General features: G+C 31.2%; 1 protein-coding gene across 6 annotated transcripts; it reads right to left on the bottom strand.

The window, feature by feature from the left end:
• LOC121761772 (protein indeterminate-domain 12-like) lies at window positions 1-3,498 on the bottom strand. Of its 6 annotated transcripts, none has more exons than XM_042157436.1 (5): window positions 2,921-3,498; window positions 2,755-2,822; window positions 2,457-2,631; window positions 1,981-2,377; window positions 1-738 (listed from the first exon to the last, which is right to left on the bottom strand). In XM_042157436.1, exons 2-5 carry the CDS (start codon window positions 2,758-2,760, stop codon window positions 174-176), a joined length of 1,143 nt encoding a protein of 380 aa, XP_042013370.1. In that variant the 5' UTR covers window positions 2,761-2,822; window positions 2,921-3,498; the 3' UTR covers window positions 1-173. The 6 variants fall into 6 exon arrangements, with proteins under 6 accessions (XP_042013370.1, XP_042013374.1, XP_042013369.1 ...); XM_042157440.1 differs by having other exon boundaries at window positions 2,457-2,669; window positions 2,921-3,496; XM_042157435.1 differs by having other exon boundaries at window positions 2,755-3,498.
• Window positions 3,499-17,980: the final 14,482 nt, after the last annotated feature.

Here is a 17,980-nt window from a genome sequence, read left to right as displayed (position 1 = left end):
TTAATCAGTAAAAGATCCGCAGATAATTTATTATTCTCGGTAACAGATAATCCAAATTTAACACACAAAAGAAACCGTGCACGATTTGAATTGAAAACACAATCATAAACGAGCTCTCTTGTAGTTTCCCTCCTTTTGGGTTTGTACTACTAAACAAAGGAGACACTTCCTCTCTAGCAATTGCCCCACCCTGAGCAGGTTTCAGTGAACCCGAATCCATGGTTCTTCAACAGAGAGTTGTGATCGCGTTCAAACCCCGATACTTTCATCAGCGGCAGCTGCAGCTCCCTCATGCCGCCGCCGCTGCATTGGTCTCCGGTCAGCCCAAGAAAATCCCTAGTCAAGCCGTCGCCAGTCTTGTGCATGTCGAGGTGGGCCATGGTAGAGCCCACATTGCCCGTTGCCCCCATCGTGGCCGCCTTCTGGAGGAGCGCGGTGGCGGAGAGAGGAGCCGCCCCGGCCTGGAAGTTTCCGAAGGGAGACGACGATATGATCAAGCTCCGGTTCTCTTGGTAGAGTGGCGATGAGAGATTGATGGGGTTAGGGTTTTGGGGAAGAGGGCCGCCCCACGGGTTGCGGAATGGGAGGAGGTTTTGGGGGCTGAAGAGATATGATTGGGTGGTGGTACTGAAATTAGGGTTTTGTTGTGGCAAGATTGAGTTAGTGGCAGCTGAGAGCCTTGCACTTTCTTCAGCCAATGCATCACAAAATGCCCTGTGGGTAATGAAGCTATCCTTCCTGTACAAAAAAGTAAAAGTAGAAAATGCTTATAAATTACTATGACATGATAATGATTTAATTTGTTTGGGGAAATGGCTAAATGACAAGGTGTATATTGTGTTTCAATTGTCATCATGATCTTCATATCTTAGCATGCATGCCAACATCGTCACCCCCATCATGAGTCCACAATATGGTACATGTACTAGAGAATGCAACAGTATTGTTGTCTTTCTTTTTTGGTATTAATGGAAACCTATAGCCGCTAGCTAGGCTCGGTTATTTTATCCCGGCTTACTATTTATGATAAAAGTGAAATAGAACTCTTATTGTGGGACAAATTAAAATGACAGAATGTAACTCTTATTATGAGACGGAGGTCATGTACACAATAAAAATATTGAAATTATCAAATTGAGTAGTCATAGATTCTTTAACGCAAAACGAAATTCATAGGAAATTAAACATGTGAATTATGGGGGTGAGAGTAAAAAGGCATAAAGCTCTTCAATAATTAGTATAGGGGGCAATATAGTCTTGTGGGTCACTATAAACTTTCAAAACAAAAGCCAAGAAGAAAATGTAGATGATTTTTTCTGAGCTTGTGAGCCCCAAAGTGTGTGTGAGAGAGTGAGAGAGAGATATGGATTTGCATGCACAATGAAAAATGAGCAATAAAAAGAAAATCAATTTGCATTATGACGAAAGGTGATCTTGAAAATAGAGCTTGATCATGCACACACACATACACACAGTAAGGCGTGAGTGCATGTGCAGCTCGAAAACAACACAACACAACAATTCCATCTTTTTGCAGTTTTTGATGATTATAGCCTCCCAAATTATTACCCCATCTGTCAGTAAATAGTGAGAAATCTTGCAGGGATTCTCCGCCATGATCAACAAAAGTATTCAAGCTTCCATACCTTTCTTTTAGAACAATTCATCATTGTTTCCTAGACTCCTTTTATAGTACTTACAATTAGCAAAAGTTTTGAAAGAAAAGACAGACATTTGCATGCAAATGCAGGCTTGCCACTGTTCCACATTTCACAATTTCTTCCCAAACATAACAATCCATCCGTTTATCTGAAAAATAACAAGATTTTATTTCCCCTTTCCTATTTTATTTGACAGACACATGCATTAATTGGCCCAAGTCCATTCATCACCTGTATAATACTTATAACTAAAATTCACTTAAAAAAATTCAATCTTTTTAAAATTAAATAGAACACGAGATTAATCAAATTGAATTACCTGGAGAAGAGGGTTCCACAATCACATCGATACTCTCGAGTTCCACAAGTTTTGGAGTGGGCTTTCCAATCGGATTGAACGGCGTAGATCTTGGAGCATTTGTCGCACTTCCACTTCTTCTCGCCGTGCTTCCGGCAGTAGTGCTTCTTGATTCCGGTGAGGTCTCCCAGCGCCCGAGAAGGGTGGTGGTGGAGGCACGACGGCTCCGGGCAGACATAAGCCCTCTTCCGATTCTCCTTGCTGCTCCTCTGCTTCAGCTTCCACGGCAGATTGTGCCCTCTCCGGTGGAGCTGAAGGTTCTGATCTCTCTGGAAACCCTTGTTGCAGATCTCGCACACGAATCTGTTCGCCGTCATCAGGGTTTTTGGAGACAACGCAATCACCTCAGCATCAGGGTCTGCAACACAGCACAAAATAAAATTAAAGTGAAGTAAAAAACACAGATACATGTGGGTGTGTGTGTGTGTGTGTACTACTACCTGGGTTGCCAGGGAGGTTTCTTTTCTTCTTGATTTTCAACTGAGGAGTGGCTATGGCGTTGGAATTCTGGAGCATTGAATTTAGGGTGCCCAAATCAGATTGATGGATTCTTGAAGAATTGGTGCCTTCTTCGCTTGAATTTGGAATCACCATTGGAAACATGGTTGTTTTCTTTTTGGATTTAGTTGAATTCAGACAAGAAGGAGCAGCTGTGTTTGAATTTTGAGAGATGGAGCAAAAATAGAAAAAAAAATTGGATCTTTATGAATGAAAAAAACAAGTCTTGTAACAAACCCTCATTAAAGCCCTAGAACTGAATCCAACAGGTGGCGGAAAACAGCCCTGAAATAGCTAAATCCCACCTGGAAAATTAATACAACTGACTAGTAAATATTATAATCGATGTATTTTCTTGATTTTTCATATATATGAAAAGAAACAAAAACTCAAGGAATCTAACTCTGGGGTCTTAAACTATCTGCTTAGCATTTCTGCTGGACTCTCTCTCTTGCAATGCAATGTGTTTGCCTTTCTCTCTCCTCTCTTTGGAAGCTACAACTACAAGTCTACAATAGAATAGTAATCTTTATAATTGGTGTAGTATTTGGGTGTACAAACAGTGTACAAAAATGTGTGTGTTGATTACAGTTGAAGACTTTGGAGAGGTGAGAAATGGCCAACCTAAGTAGATAAAAATGTCGAGCCCCCAAAAATATAAAATTACATACAAAAAAAATCCCAGAAAATAAACGGCTCGAAAAACCAGAAAAGCAAGAATTCTGCAAAGTAAAGTATGTGTGTGTGAGAACAAAGGGGAAGGAGGCAATAAGTTAAAATGAGGAAAGAAAAATCAAGAATTGGTGATGAATATTATTGAACCATCAAATACTCTTTTTTTAAAAATAATTGACGCTTATGTATTATATGCAATTGTTTTGTTTTTCCTAAAATTAGAGGACTGACATGGGTACTTTTTTGTCTCTTCTTTTGCTCCTGTTATAAAACACCCAAAAGTTTTATTGAAATGGAGGAATATTTGTTTACACAGAAAATTGAGAAGCTTAATGGAAATGGTGGCAAAGCTAAAAGGCTAAAGGCAAAGTGGAAGAGTTGATGTTGATGAGGCTCTCTCTCTCTTTCTAATATATTCCCACAATTTTATGTAACCCCACGGCTATGGATGTCATTATTAAATTACTATCATATTGACTATCATCAGCTCACAATTTTTGATGATATATTTACACACTCACAACCATTTAAGGCAATTGGAGACAAAAAGCTCTAGTTATTTCTAAATGTATATATCATTGATGTGTAATTATTCTTATTCTGAAAGTTATAATTATTCTGTTTTCCATTCTTTAATTGAACCTATGCAATCGAGAATTGCATTTCTTTTACGCTCTCAAATACTTTACATATTATAAGAATTGTCAAACTAATTATGTTATATGAGCACCAAATACGAGTTTAGTTATCTCATTATTTTCTTTTCTTCTTTTATGAATCGTTAATTATTGTACATCTGTCTCGCTTTCCGATCTAAAGAGGGAATATATAGACATTTATGAATTAAAAACATAGTAAAAATTCGTGAAGTTTATGAGAAATATGTGAAATATTTGATTGATCACATCAAATTCTACATCCAATGATTGATCACAAAGAAACATGGATAATGAGCTTCATAAACCATCAATCCATTTGAATCTGGACACCGATGAATCTCTGAATCTGTGGTAAAAAATAATTCAGAAATCTAGAAGCAATGAATCTACTACAATAAAGAGGTCGCGACATATTATTGCAACAATTTAAAAGTTGGATTTAATTTGCCATAATTTTTTTTTATAATTACAACATTATAAACGAATAAATGACTGCATCACCGCCTATTCGAACTTTAGAGTTTAGATCTTTATCACAGACATCACTCACATTACTATTCTTTACTAGAGCGATAAAATTTACACACCCAATTTACAACAATGTTCAAATTTAATGCAATAATCTTTGTATCTATGAATGTAAAAGGGAAATATTTAACGAGAAAAATTGAACAACATGCTTGAAATTATGTTGGTGGTAATATTAAAATAGTTAAAGAGTTTCAAACAAGCTTTATACGCAGAGACCAAATATTCAATTGAACTGGGGATTTAATTATATGCTTACTCATTTCCTTTTCCATGAAATGTAATTTCTCGTGATGTTTACTGCTTATCTCATCCCTGGATTGCACTATTTAATTTCTCAACACCGAAGCCCCACTAGATGGAATTTTGAAGGTCTCTTTTTTCTCAAATATTCTTTTGTAACTTTTTCTCATTCCAAATTTGTATCCAAAAGACATATGTATTGCAGAACCCGCCACCCTTTTATCCATTGAAAATCATTACATTCTTGATAATAATAATTTAATGCATATACATTTCAAAAATATAATCATTATAGGGGCAGAAAGCATGTAAATTAATTAGACAACTGGTCTTGAAAAACCATTCCATAATAATTCATGAATACTTTTCCTTAATAGTATACTACTACTACTACTACTTTATTAAACCATCTATGTAGAGTATAAACACATAATTAAATATTAAATGTGTTAACTAGCTAGAACTCAAATTTATTTAAGTATATGGCAACAAACAACATGTGAGCAATCGAAGAATAGGACCCAAGATGCATGCTTATCTCGAGATTCTTGAAAGTAATTAAAAACTGCTGAGTATCCAATGTAATATAGGATCATGTGTTTATCCTTCATTTGAGATTCAGTTTCTCTTCTTTTTGCTTCTTCCTTTTTCATGAGATAAGATTAGGTTTCTGTACCGAACACATATGTATCCATCTTTTGAAACCCTAAAGAAAATATTTTTGTTCTACGCCATTGACATCTTAACTAATACACCACTAATTTATCGCGAACTTTAGTCAATTGTCAATTGTTCGATTTTTTTAGGAATCGAAAGTGCTAATTTTTTGTAGATTATGTAATGTGTGGTCGATCAAAGCTCAAAATCTAATGAGAATGGAGCTCGGATTATGTTTTCGTGACCATCATCAGGTATTGATGTGATTTGACGGTGAGATCTTCTAAGTTTTCCCTAGGCCATAAGGAGTGATATTTAGGTGCATTGTTTGCTCGAATCTCAAAACTCTCGTAAGTTTGTCGGTGCCTATCGAGTTTAAGACACTTCTACATGCTCAAAGAAAGTTTTTTTTTTATCTACAATATGACAATATATGAGAATACTAAATAGAGAGATATCCTCGACTTACATTTGGTTTATTTTATTTCTTATGGTCGTAATAAATAAGTATCATATGTAATGTAGGTGGCTTGGTTTCCTATATTTCTAGCAGATTAAAGATATGTTGTTAGTATTATATTATACAAAGCTTTGGGTCTAATGAACATTTATTTTATTTATTTAGGGACGTACAAGAAAATATGGCAATAATGTTAGGAAGTGAATGATGATGATTGATGAGTAGAGAAAAGAGAATATATGATAAGTGGGAAGGAATAAGCAAGAAGGATAGTCATGAATTGAATGATGCTTTTGTTCACGGGTCTTCTATTCTCAGATTCTTTCATGGCTCATGTAACTCACTCACCCATTTTTTTTATTTTTATTTCTTACTGTATTTACTCCTTTTTTAAAGAATACACTCTGTGATTCTAAAAGTACATACATGAACAAAATTATCTTCAAATCAATAAAACTAATTAATTACGCATAAATAAGATGAAATAATAAATATGAATGGCGCGAATAGAATTCCAGGTTCAGATTCAGCAACATATTGTCCTTTTAGTCTCCAGGATATATTAATTATAGATTTATAGTACTAATTACATGTTCTTAATTACTAGTGTAAGATTGCTATTCATGATGAGTACTAAACATACGATGATGATATTATTCAATTGATATATTCTAATATTAGCAGCGATTTAAAATACGCCTGTATAGAATAAATATGTAAATTAAATAACAGTTAAAAAGTTGATTAATTATAACAATTAATTTCACTTGTATCCAAAAAACTTATACTACTGTATATTTATGAAAAATTATTGCAACATTTTACTAATATTGACTATTTTGAGCTGTTATATGGACACTTTTTTTGCATGTTTAATTTGTGTTATTCGTGTACAGAATAATATTTTACTGATATCGACTAATTTTATCTACCAAAATGACCGTTTTCCCTTTGAAAATGCCTTAACCACTTTGGGCCAACGTGGGCTTACTTTCTCCATTGTAGCTTGCAAAAGGCCCAATATACCACCCATTCTGAATATATCCCACATTCTCAAAATTAATCATTTTGGAATAGTTGAAAAATAAAATAAAGATATTATCAGCTTAATAGGAGCTTTTATTCTCTATTTTATTTTTTTAATCAATTCTAAATTGCTTAATTCATCTTAGGATTGTGAAACCAATGCAAGTAGTTTATTGGTGAAAGTTGTATCGGGTTGTCTTAATTGATTTGAAGAAGAAACTATGATCCGAATTGGATTTCTTGCTTCACACTCACATTCTCAATCTCTTTCCCTTCAATTTTGTGGGTTAAGCCATCCTTTTTTCCTTAGTGGTTTGGTGAGATTTTAAGAGCAAGTCTTAGAGCAAATACTTTTGGGATGATTTTACATGAAAAATCACATCTTTATTAATAATGCATGCCACGTACAATTTAAACTGGAACAAAAGCATTAAATATAATTTGTCTAAGTCACAATTTCTACCATTGAGATCATAATATTTCTCATGCATCTTTGCAATCAACACACAAACAGAATAAATTTCCTTTTTCAATCGGATGAATACACTCTGCAACTGCGACAGATCCGAACTTCTGTTGACAAAAAGTTAAACAAGGTTTATACTTAGCCGGCGAATCCCTACTGCACGACACCTCCGGAAATGGTATAGCAGTGCACATCTTATCAACACTCAATCCATTCACTAAAACAACACAAATAAAATTAAATAAATTTGAACTAAAAAAATATGAGTTTTATCACATTCATAAAGTACATATACATATTATAGCAAATGTAACAGAGAGGTAAGGAAGAATTGCACGAGGAAAAAAACTTGATCGTCACATACATATGAATATCTCATTTATATAATCGATTTATTTTATTTTATGAAATCTTACACTTTGACATCCATTGTTTTCTATCAAGTTACTAAAAATTTATATGCACATTGTAATAGTGCCTACCTGTAATGATCATGAAAAGGACAACCACAAGTTGGAAATGCTTCTTCTGTAGGTTTTCCATTATTGATGATTTTTAGAAGTTTCTACAAGTAATGTCTTTGTTGTCTGTTATATATATAGGCCTGAATTGTGATATATATATATATATATATATATATATATATATATATATATATATATATATCTGGATAATTTACTTAATAAGAAATACCATTTAGAATTTATATGATGATGTAAATTTCTAAAAGTTGATTTGACAATTATTGAAATTTATTTAACAATCTGATAGGATTGTTATAAATATAATAGGAAGAATTTGCAATCTATACATGGCAATTTTTAATTGTAATTTGTATATGACATTTGAAAATAGGCTCGTTATTACAATAGGTAGATTTTGCAATCTATACATGACGATTTCTAATTCGCAGTATATTTTTCTAATGCAATATATGTATTATATGATATTTGAAAATGTGAAACTGACATAATTAAAGTATTTATTTTATATATTTTCTACAACAAGCTACTTACATTTATGTAGCATGAATATATGACTTCCATCTAGGGATGTCAATCGGGTCGGCCCATCGGGTTTCGGGCCAACCCTACTCGGGTTGCGGGTCAATCGGGTGCGGGCTAGTCGGATTGTGAATTCATTCGGGTTATAAAAGTTCAACCCTAGCCCTAAAAGCTCGGGTTTCGGGCTAGCCCAGCGGGTTAATCGGGTTGCTAACGATGAGATTAACATGCGATCAATCCAATAAACCATGATGAAAATAAGTTATATTTATAAAATGTAAAATATTTAATTATGATAAATTTGAGATATATGCTTAAACTCAATCATAAACATGATCAAATACTAATATTTGAGATATTTTGTGAAATTTTAATGCATGTTTTAGAAATTTAAATATTCTTTTAGTGAATTTGAAGTTTTTAATTTATTTATCAATTATTGTATTAATAAAAATTCAATATATAATTTGTATATTTAATATATAGTTGAAAGTTATTTTTTTAGTTATCTAGTATATTATAAAATTAATCAATGAAGTGTCGAATTAGAAGTAAAAAATAGAATAATAGAAATTTTATCGGGTTTTCAGGTCTGGCCCGAACGGGGTGCGGGTTAATCGGGTGCAGGCTAATCGTGTTTTAATTTTATTAGCCTAGAAATTTCCGACCCTAACCCTATAAATTTGGCGGGCTATTCGGGTCAGCCCATGAGTTGCGGGCTACACTGACATCCCTACTTCCATCGTCCATCATTAAATATTTTATTTATTTTTATTATCTTTAGTTAATAATAAATTTCACATAACTCATCTTACTCAAATATTATTATAGAATTAATGTACACATTCTCCTAATTTTTTAACCCACTTTGTTGAAAGTGAAATAACTTAACACTTGTTTCTTTGAAGGGATGTGGCTATAATTTCAAACTATTTCCAATTTCGTATTCTTTTCAAACTTGATAAGATTTGTTCCTTCTACTAAAAGTATATACATGAACAAAATTATCTTCAAATCATTAAAACAAGTTAATTACACTACTAATTACATGTTCTTAGTTATAAGATTGCTTTTCATGATGAGTACTAAACATACGATGATGATATATTCTAAAAAGTTGATTAATAAATAGCAATTAAATTCACATGTATCCAAAAAACTTATAATATTGTAATTCTGAAAAATTATTGCTAACATTTTTACTAATATTGACTATTCTGAGCTGTCATATCTCATATGGACACTTTTTCCTTTGCATGTTTGCGTTATTCGTGTACAGAATAATACTCCCTTAGTCCCATAAATATATGAGCATATGATATGACATGAGAATTAAGACAAAATTAGTAAAGTAAGAGAGAAGATGAAAAAGGTAGTTAATGTAATGTTAGTGGATAGTGAGATCCCCATTATTATTAGTATTTTAATGATTGTATAAATTGTAAATAACTTGATGTATATATATGGGTAATAAATTGGGATAACTTTACATAAATGAAAATATTCATATTTTCATGAGACAGAGAAAATGGAAACTTCATATATTTTTTATGGGGCGGAGGGAGTCTTATTTCACTGATATCAACTAATTTTACCTAGAAAATTAACTTTTTTCTCTTTGAAAATAACCACATGGGCCTACAAGGGTTTACCTTCTCTAGTACGGGTATACATTAGTAAGTACTTGGGCCAACGTGGGCTTACTTTCTCCATTGTAGCTTGCAAAGGGCCCAAATTACCACCCATTCTTAATAATATACCATATTCTCAAAATTAATCATTTTTGCCCACGGAATAGTTGAAAAAAAAATAAAGATATTAGTAGCTTACTAGGAGTTTTTATTCTCTATTTTATTTTTTTAAATCAAGTCCAAATTGCTTAATTCATTCTATGCATTCTAGTATAGTGATTTTAGGATTGTGAAACTAATGCAAAGTTTATTGGTGAGAGTTGTATGAGGTTGTCTTAATTGGTTTGAAGAAGAAACTAATGTCCTAATTGGGCTTCTTGCTTCACTCACATTCTCCATCTCTTTCCCTTCAATCCCTTAGCCTGGTCTAGGTTTTTTGTGGGTTAAGCCATTCTTTTTTTCTTTAGCTGTTTGGTGAGATTTTTAAGAGCAAGTCTTTGAGCAAATACTTTTGGATTTTTTATTATTCCATGAAAAATCACATCTTTATAAATAAATCATGCCTCGTACAATTTACACTGGAACAAAAGCATGCAATGTAATTTGTCTAAGTCACAACTTGTACCATTGAGATATCATAAGATTTCTCATGGATCTTTGCAATCAACACACAAACAGAATAAACTTCCTTTTCCAATCGGTCGAATACACTCTGCAGCTGCGACAGATCCAAATTTCTGCTGACAAACAGTTAAACAACGTTCATACGTAGCCGGCAAATCCCTACTGCATGGCAGCCCCGGAAATGGTATAAAAGTGCACATCTTATCAACACCCAATCCATTCACTAAAACAATACAAATAAAATTAAATAAATTATTTGTTCAAACTAAAAACGTGAGTTTTATCACATTATTAAAATTTATATGCAACAGAGAGGTAAGGAAAGGAAGAATCGCACGAGTTAAAAAACTTGATCGGCGTACATATAAATATCTCATTTGTATAATTGATTTATTTATACTAATTATTTTATGAAAACTTAATTACACTTTGACATCAAAAGTTTCCTATCAAGTTACAAATTTATATACATATTGTAATAGTGCCTACCTGTAATGATCATGAAAAGGACTACCACAAGTGTGAAGTGCTTCTTCTGTAGGTTTTCCATTATTGATGACTTTTTTTTCAGAAGGTTCTACTACTAATGTCTTTGTTGTCTGTTATATATATAGACCTGAATTGTGTAATAAATTTAATAAATTGATATTATTAATTAATGGTATGTAACTGAATTGGATAATTTACTTAATAAGAAATATCATTAGAATTTGTATGATAGGTTTGTTATAAATACAATAGGTAGAATTTGCAATCTATACATTTCAATTTTTAAATGTAATTTGTATATGACATTTGAAACTAGGTTTGTTATAAGTACAATAGGCAGATTTTGCAATCGCTACATGACAATTTATAATTCGTAGTAGATTTTTCTAATGCAATATCTATTGTATATGATATTTGAAAATGTGTAACTGATAGAATTAATATTTAATTTATATATTTTCTACAATAAGCTACTACTTTTTACATTCATGTAACATGAATCATTGATTTCCTTTGTCCAACATTAAATATTTATTTTAATTTTACTATCTTTAATAAATAAATTTCACATTTCAATAACTCGATCTCACTCGAATATTTATAGTCATTTATAGTCATGCGATAAAAAAAATAATTTATGTATAAAATATATTATAATTGTATCTTTGATAACTATAATAAATTGTACTCCCTCCTGTTCCTTTAACATGATGATTGAAGAATGACACTCAACATACATGAATTTTTTAAAATAAAATGATAAAATATTATGATAAAAATATACAGGGATATTGACACTTTATATCATGGAACTTTCAAAAAGTTGAGTTTTTTCCACGAACATTGAAATTGACAAATAATATCACGAACTTTACCATAAGTTTGTTATTTCCTACTAATAAAAAAATTAAGGCAAATAATTTTATTTTACGATTTTTTTTTCGTAATTTCTCGACAACAACTTCAAGAGCTTCAAGTTTTTCAATCTTTGAAGATAGTTTTTCATGAAGCACACCCTCCAAAATTGTTCTTCAATCTATTAATATAGCCAGAATTTTTTCATTGGTGGAAAATTATAAGCTCATGGTAAAGTTCGTGATATTATTTGCCAATTTTAAAGTTTGTGGGAAAAACCCAACTTTTTGAAAGTTTCATGATATTAGGTGTCAATATCCCAAAAATATATCCTTAGATTCAGTGTAAATGTCACCAATTTTTTCCCCTTAATAGTTGCACACTTTTCGATCTCGTAATTAGGAGTGGGTAGGTATGGCCGTACGGTGTACCTTACTGAAACTACATACTATACCTTACTGAAAATTTAGTATGCAAAAAAATCATACTTTTACCTTAACAAAATTTTCGATAAACTTTACTTTCGGTATGGCAAATTTTAATACCGATACCATATCTCATTTTCGGTACGGTGACATCCCTAACTTATATCATACATCATTTTACATATTTATGATTTTATTTGTGCATTATATATGTATCAGACTATTATAAAAATCAGACTATTATAAAAAATGATAATTAAAGTGTGCAATCATATATATGTATTCCTGCACTACTTAAATATTGTAAAGCATATAAGTTTATATAAGTAAGCTTAAAATATGATACTCCTTCCGTCCGGCATTAGAAGTCCCGGTTGAGTTGGGTGCGGGTTTTAAGAAATGTTTGAGTGTGTAATAATTGGAGTGTGTGATAATAGAATGTGGGACCCAATTGCATTATTATTTGTTTTATTCTTTGGATGTGTTCTTACTTGTGCTTTTTAGTGTTTTATTTTATAATATTTTTATTTCACTTTTTATGGAAATGTCTAACCGGGATTCCTAATGCCGGACGAATGAAAATGGTCAACCGGGACTCTTAATGCTGGGCGGAGGGAGTATGTTAATGTGTACGCATGTAATAGGAATATAAATAGTCTTCCTATTACTAATTACTACTAAGTACTACTCCATCTGTCCCACGTTACTTGAGACGCTTCTATTCGGCACGGGGTTTAAGAAATTTGTGTTTAGTGAGTTAAATAAAGTAAAATAAAGTAGAGGAGAGTAAAGTAATAGAGAGAGGAGAGAGTAAAGTAAAAGAAATAATAAAGTATGCTTGATTAGATATTTTATTTTTAGCCAAAAAGATAAATGACTCCAGTAACTTGGGACAATCTAATATGTAATACGACTCCAGTAACTAGGGACGGAGGAAGTACAATGACTATGTAAATATGATATGCAATTATTAAAAAGAAAATAAAATGACCCTAAACCCTATAACTTTTAAAGAAAAGAAATGACAAGTGTTCTTATTATCTCATTCGAGGTCGCATATATATATACCTGGGCTGACCGACTATAAAAGAGGAAGAAAAATATGTGTAGCGTTTTTGGTTAGTAGAAGCAAATACATGAGTTATATTAGAAAAGTTCACCGAGAGCATACAAAAAAAGAAAAAAGATCCAGAGTTATAGAGCACGAGATGAAATTAGGAGCATGATTTAAATATCGGTCGTAATCAGGTCTGTATAAATTACACTTTTAATTTTACATGAGTTATGTGGTTGTTTGCTATGTGTTGAATAGGAGTGCATATTGGGATTATATGATGCGAACATGATAGGGCGAGGTGCTATTTGATATCAGTGGTAGAATATGATATGATTATATTATTGCTACAATGAATATATTTGTATATTATACTAAAATTATTTGGCAGAATATGATATGAATATGAGATTAGTGCAATGTTTACATATCACATTGAAATTATATGAATCATATGATTAAAGAGGACATGTGACAGTCTTGCCCTGGATCTGATATACAATGACAATAGACCTGCGGGTCATATACAATAGCAATGGACCTACAGGTCATATATACAATGATAATGAGACCTACGGGTCATATACAATGGCAATGGACCTTCGGGTCATATATATGGTATACAATGGTAATGGGACCTCCGGGTCATATTCTACAATGGCAATGGACCTTCTGGTCATATATATATATGTACAAAGACAATGGGACCTTCGGGTCATACATAATGGAATCCCGGGCAGATGTCAAACTTGATTTGTCACAGAATAATAAAAATGAATAGAGAGGATATGCATATGGATATGAAAATATTTGTAATATTTATTGTTAGTGGATATATGTGTTTGCCATAGAAGAATAAAAATGAGAGGCATATGCATGTGATGTGAAATTGTTTACGGTATTTATTGCTATTAGTTGTATGTACTTGGACAGAGAATATTTTTGAAATGTATATTTGATAAATATTGGTTTATGAATTTATTTTGATGTGGGTATTTTTATGTTTTTTTATAATGTGGGTTAGTTGGTCCAAAAATTGGGAATTTATTATTGTAAAAGAATACATCATAAGGGTTGGGTGTGACAGGTATACCATACCGAAATTCGGTATACCGTACTTTTGTGGTATACATTCCTTTCAACATCCATGAAAATATAATATTTGAGTTTTTAGAATATTATCTATATTAATAATTTTAAAAATATATTAAATATTTTATATATAATTATATTTAAATTTCACAATAGATTTTATAATTTAAAAATATATAAAATATATTTTATCTATAATTATATTTATATTTTACGGTATATACCTTAATTTACGGTATATATCGAATTTCGGTATGCCGCGGTATAACGCTGTGTATGAAAATTACCGTTACCTTACCGAAATCTTTTATTACCGAAAATCACTGTATACAGAAAATTTAGTATTTTTGATATTTTTTCAGTACAATAAAATCAATATTTCGGTACTTTTCCCCAACCATACTCATAATAACAAAGAAGTACTGTATTACTACTTCCATAAACAACATTCACTATAAATCTTAACCTGAAAATTTTAAATCAATATACTTCATATAATTTGTACTAATGCATCTAAAAATTATCGGCAATATTTTTCATAACATTCTAATATAATGTGTTGTGAGCCAACGTTAGAAAGGATCTTTATGCATTTAACTAACACTCGAGCCAACATTAGAAAGGATCTTTATGCATTTAACTAATACTCCCCCAATTGCTTAAATTTTGTCACATTTTTTTATTTTTGCCTATCCCATAAAATTTGTTACATTTCACTTTTTATCATTTTTAGTACTGCACCCCATATTCTACTAACTCATTACAACTCGCATTTTATTATAAAACTAATATATAAAAGTAGGACCAACTCTCCACTAACTTTTTTAACTCATTTTCCATTATATTTCTTAAAATCCGTACCCGGTCAAAGCATGACAAAAATTAAGGGACAGATGGAGTAATAAAGATGAGAATTCAATAAATTTTAAAATACTTCATTCGTCTCTAAAAAGTATGAACATTTAGTCTGACACGAATTTTAATTTATTATTGGTTAAGTAAGAGAAATAAAAAAAATAGATAAAAGATAGTGTTAGTGGAGAGAGAATATCATTAATAGTGTAGTGTAATGGTCATTGGCGGACACAGTAAGCAATGGGGGAGGGCTTAAGCCCTTCCCAAAAGTTTTATTTGTCCATTTTTTCTTCTTGTGAAATATTTGAAAATTTTGAAATTGAGTTTCAGCCCTTCCCAATAATTGTTGTTGGAGAGTAAATTATTGAAAGTGAAATGAAAAAAAGGGGCTGAATCTATTAAACTAAACGCACATTAAAATAATGGATAACACTGCATTTAGGAAGAAGAAGAGGAAGACGTGGGCATTATCAAATTCAATATAATAGCTTCAAAAAAGAACCACCGATTTATTTGAAATTATAATATTAATTTCTTCTAGCTGATTTAAGTAATTAAAAAACTTATAGTACTATTCTATTTCATTTTTAAAACTTAAGATTAAAGCAATGCAGCTTCTTTATTTTTTTAAAGTATTGATTAGCTTTCACCAATAATTTTAGTTTTCACTATCTTTTTTTTCTTTATCAATTCAATTGTAAAAAAACTTTGGATTTTTAAAATTCTTTTAAATTCAATTTTCTATTTCAAATATACTGTTAATTTGAAGTATCTTTTTAAATTCTCTCATCTAATAGGCATTTTATTCGTTAAGTTCTTCTGATGTATAAATATTTTACTATATCTTTTATGTTTTAAAGTTTTGAGACGCTATAATTTTTATCTCATCCTAAAACTGAAAAATCATGGATATGTGACCGTGTACACACACACACATATCTTGACTATATAAATATACTCTCTCAGTCCGTGAAAAATTATCTTATTTGCCATTTCAGAATATCCGGGGTTCAAACTCTCATTTGCCTTTTTTTCATTTTAGATAAGTAGACTTCACATTCAACTAAATCATTGCACACATATTCTATTATAAAACTAATATATGGAGTATAAAAATGAAGCCTACATTCCACTAACTTATTTTTCCATATTTCTTCACAAAGTCAAACAATTTTGTAAAACTCGTGCTGAGTCAAAATGAGATTATAGATGTTGATGTACAGTAAAGCCCCTACCAAATAAAATTTCTGCGTCCGCCACTGGTAATGGTATATGTTGTAAATAAAATTAGGTGTGAGGGTAATGTGTTGTTTAACTATTCTGAAATTGAAATGTTCATACTTTTTAAAATGGACTAATAAAAAAGAGAAGTTCATATTTTTGGGGAATAGACTAATAAGCAAATGGTTCATAATTTTTCGACGATTGAGGGAGTATATGTATAGAAACGTTATTAATTTGAAAAATTCTACCTAAGCAATTATTACAATAATTGTATTTAATGCGGAAACTATCAAAGTGGACCGAATTCAAAGCTTGTGGGAATGAGATCCTTGCTACGGAGGCGAGCATGACATGGGGTGTTTTCTCTCACATCCCACTATTTTATATATCAAATAAAATTTTTAAAAAAATTGGTTGCGGGGGATTGTACTCTTGCTGTGCACCCCTCTACAGTAGGGGATCCTAGCCCAAGCTTGTGTCTCTTGGTAGCGTTTTGGCACAATTTATTTATAAAATTTTTCACATAGGCATTAACCGACATGATGCTGAAAAGATGAAATTTGCATGCACGTACAAAAAGACTACAACAACCCAGAATTAAATTGTTCCACAAGATAGCCCGGGTTCAATTTTTATCACCTAGTGCCAAATAAGTGGGCTACTTTCGATGATTTTTTCGATAAAACAGGGTATATTTTCTAAAAATAGAATTGTACAAGTACATAATATCCTTAAATTTTTAAATTTAAGTGAATTTAATTAAAAATTAGTTTTGTTATTTACTGTATTATATGTAACAATAAGAAAGAAGTGATATAAAAATTTTATGCCAAATCGTAACATGATTTCGAACTTGATTTGAATTAATTATACAATATTAAGTAAGAAAATATTTTTTTGCTTAAATATGCAAATATTTAAGCAGAAGTTTTTAAAAAATTTCGAAGTTTGTAAAATGATTAGTATGAAATTTATTTTAAATCAATTAATGTTTATAAAACGATGTTCAATATAAAATGTTAAAAAAAATTCAGTTATGTACGTACAATTATGTACGTTTACCACTACCCTAAAAACTTTATAAAATTAGCGACATAGGACTTAATACTCCTCCGTCTCATAAAAATATATGCATTTTTTATTTTCGTCCGTCTCGTAAAAATATGTGCATTACATATGTCATATCATATGCCTATATTTTTATGAGATAGAGGGAGAAATAAAATATTATTCTCTCCATCCCAAAAGAATATTCACTTTGGATTCGGCATGAGTTATAATGTACAATTGATAAAATAAGAAAGATAAAAAGAAAAAGTAATTAAAATATTATTAGAGAAAAATGAGTTCCAAATCATTAAAAAGAAATTAGCTTCTAAAATTAGATAGTGCATATAATTGTGGGATGGACTGAAAAAGATAGTGCATGTAATTGTAGTATGGACTAAAAAAAGAAATAGTGCCGAAGCAAAACAAAATAAGGGAAAGAATTCAAA

Source organism: Salvia splendens, chromosome 13, assembly GCF_004379255.2.
Source record: "Salvia splendens isolate huo1 chromosome 13, SspV2, whole genome shotgun sequence".
Classification (NCBI taxonomy): domain Eukaryota; kingdom Viridiplantae; phylum Streptophyta; class Magnoliopsida; order Lamiales; family Lamiaceae; genus Salvia; species Salvia splendens.
This window is presented reverse-complemented; position numbering and strand designations above follow the sequence as displayed.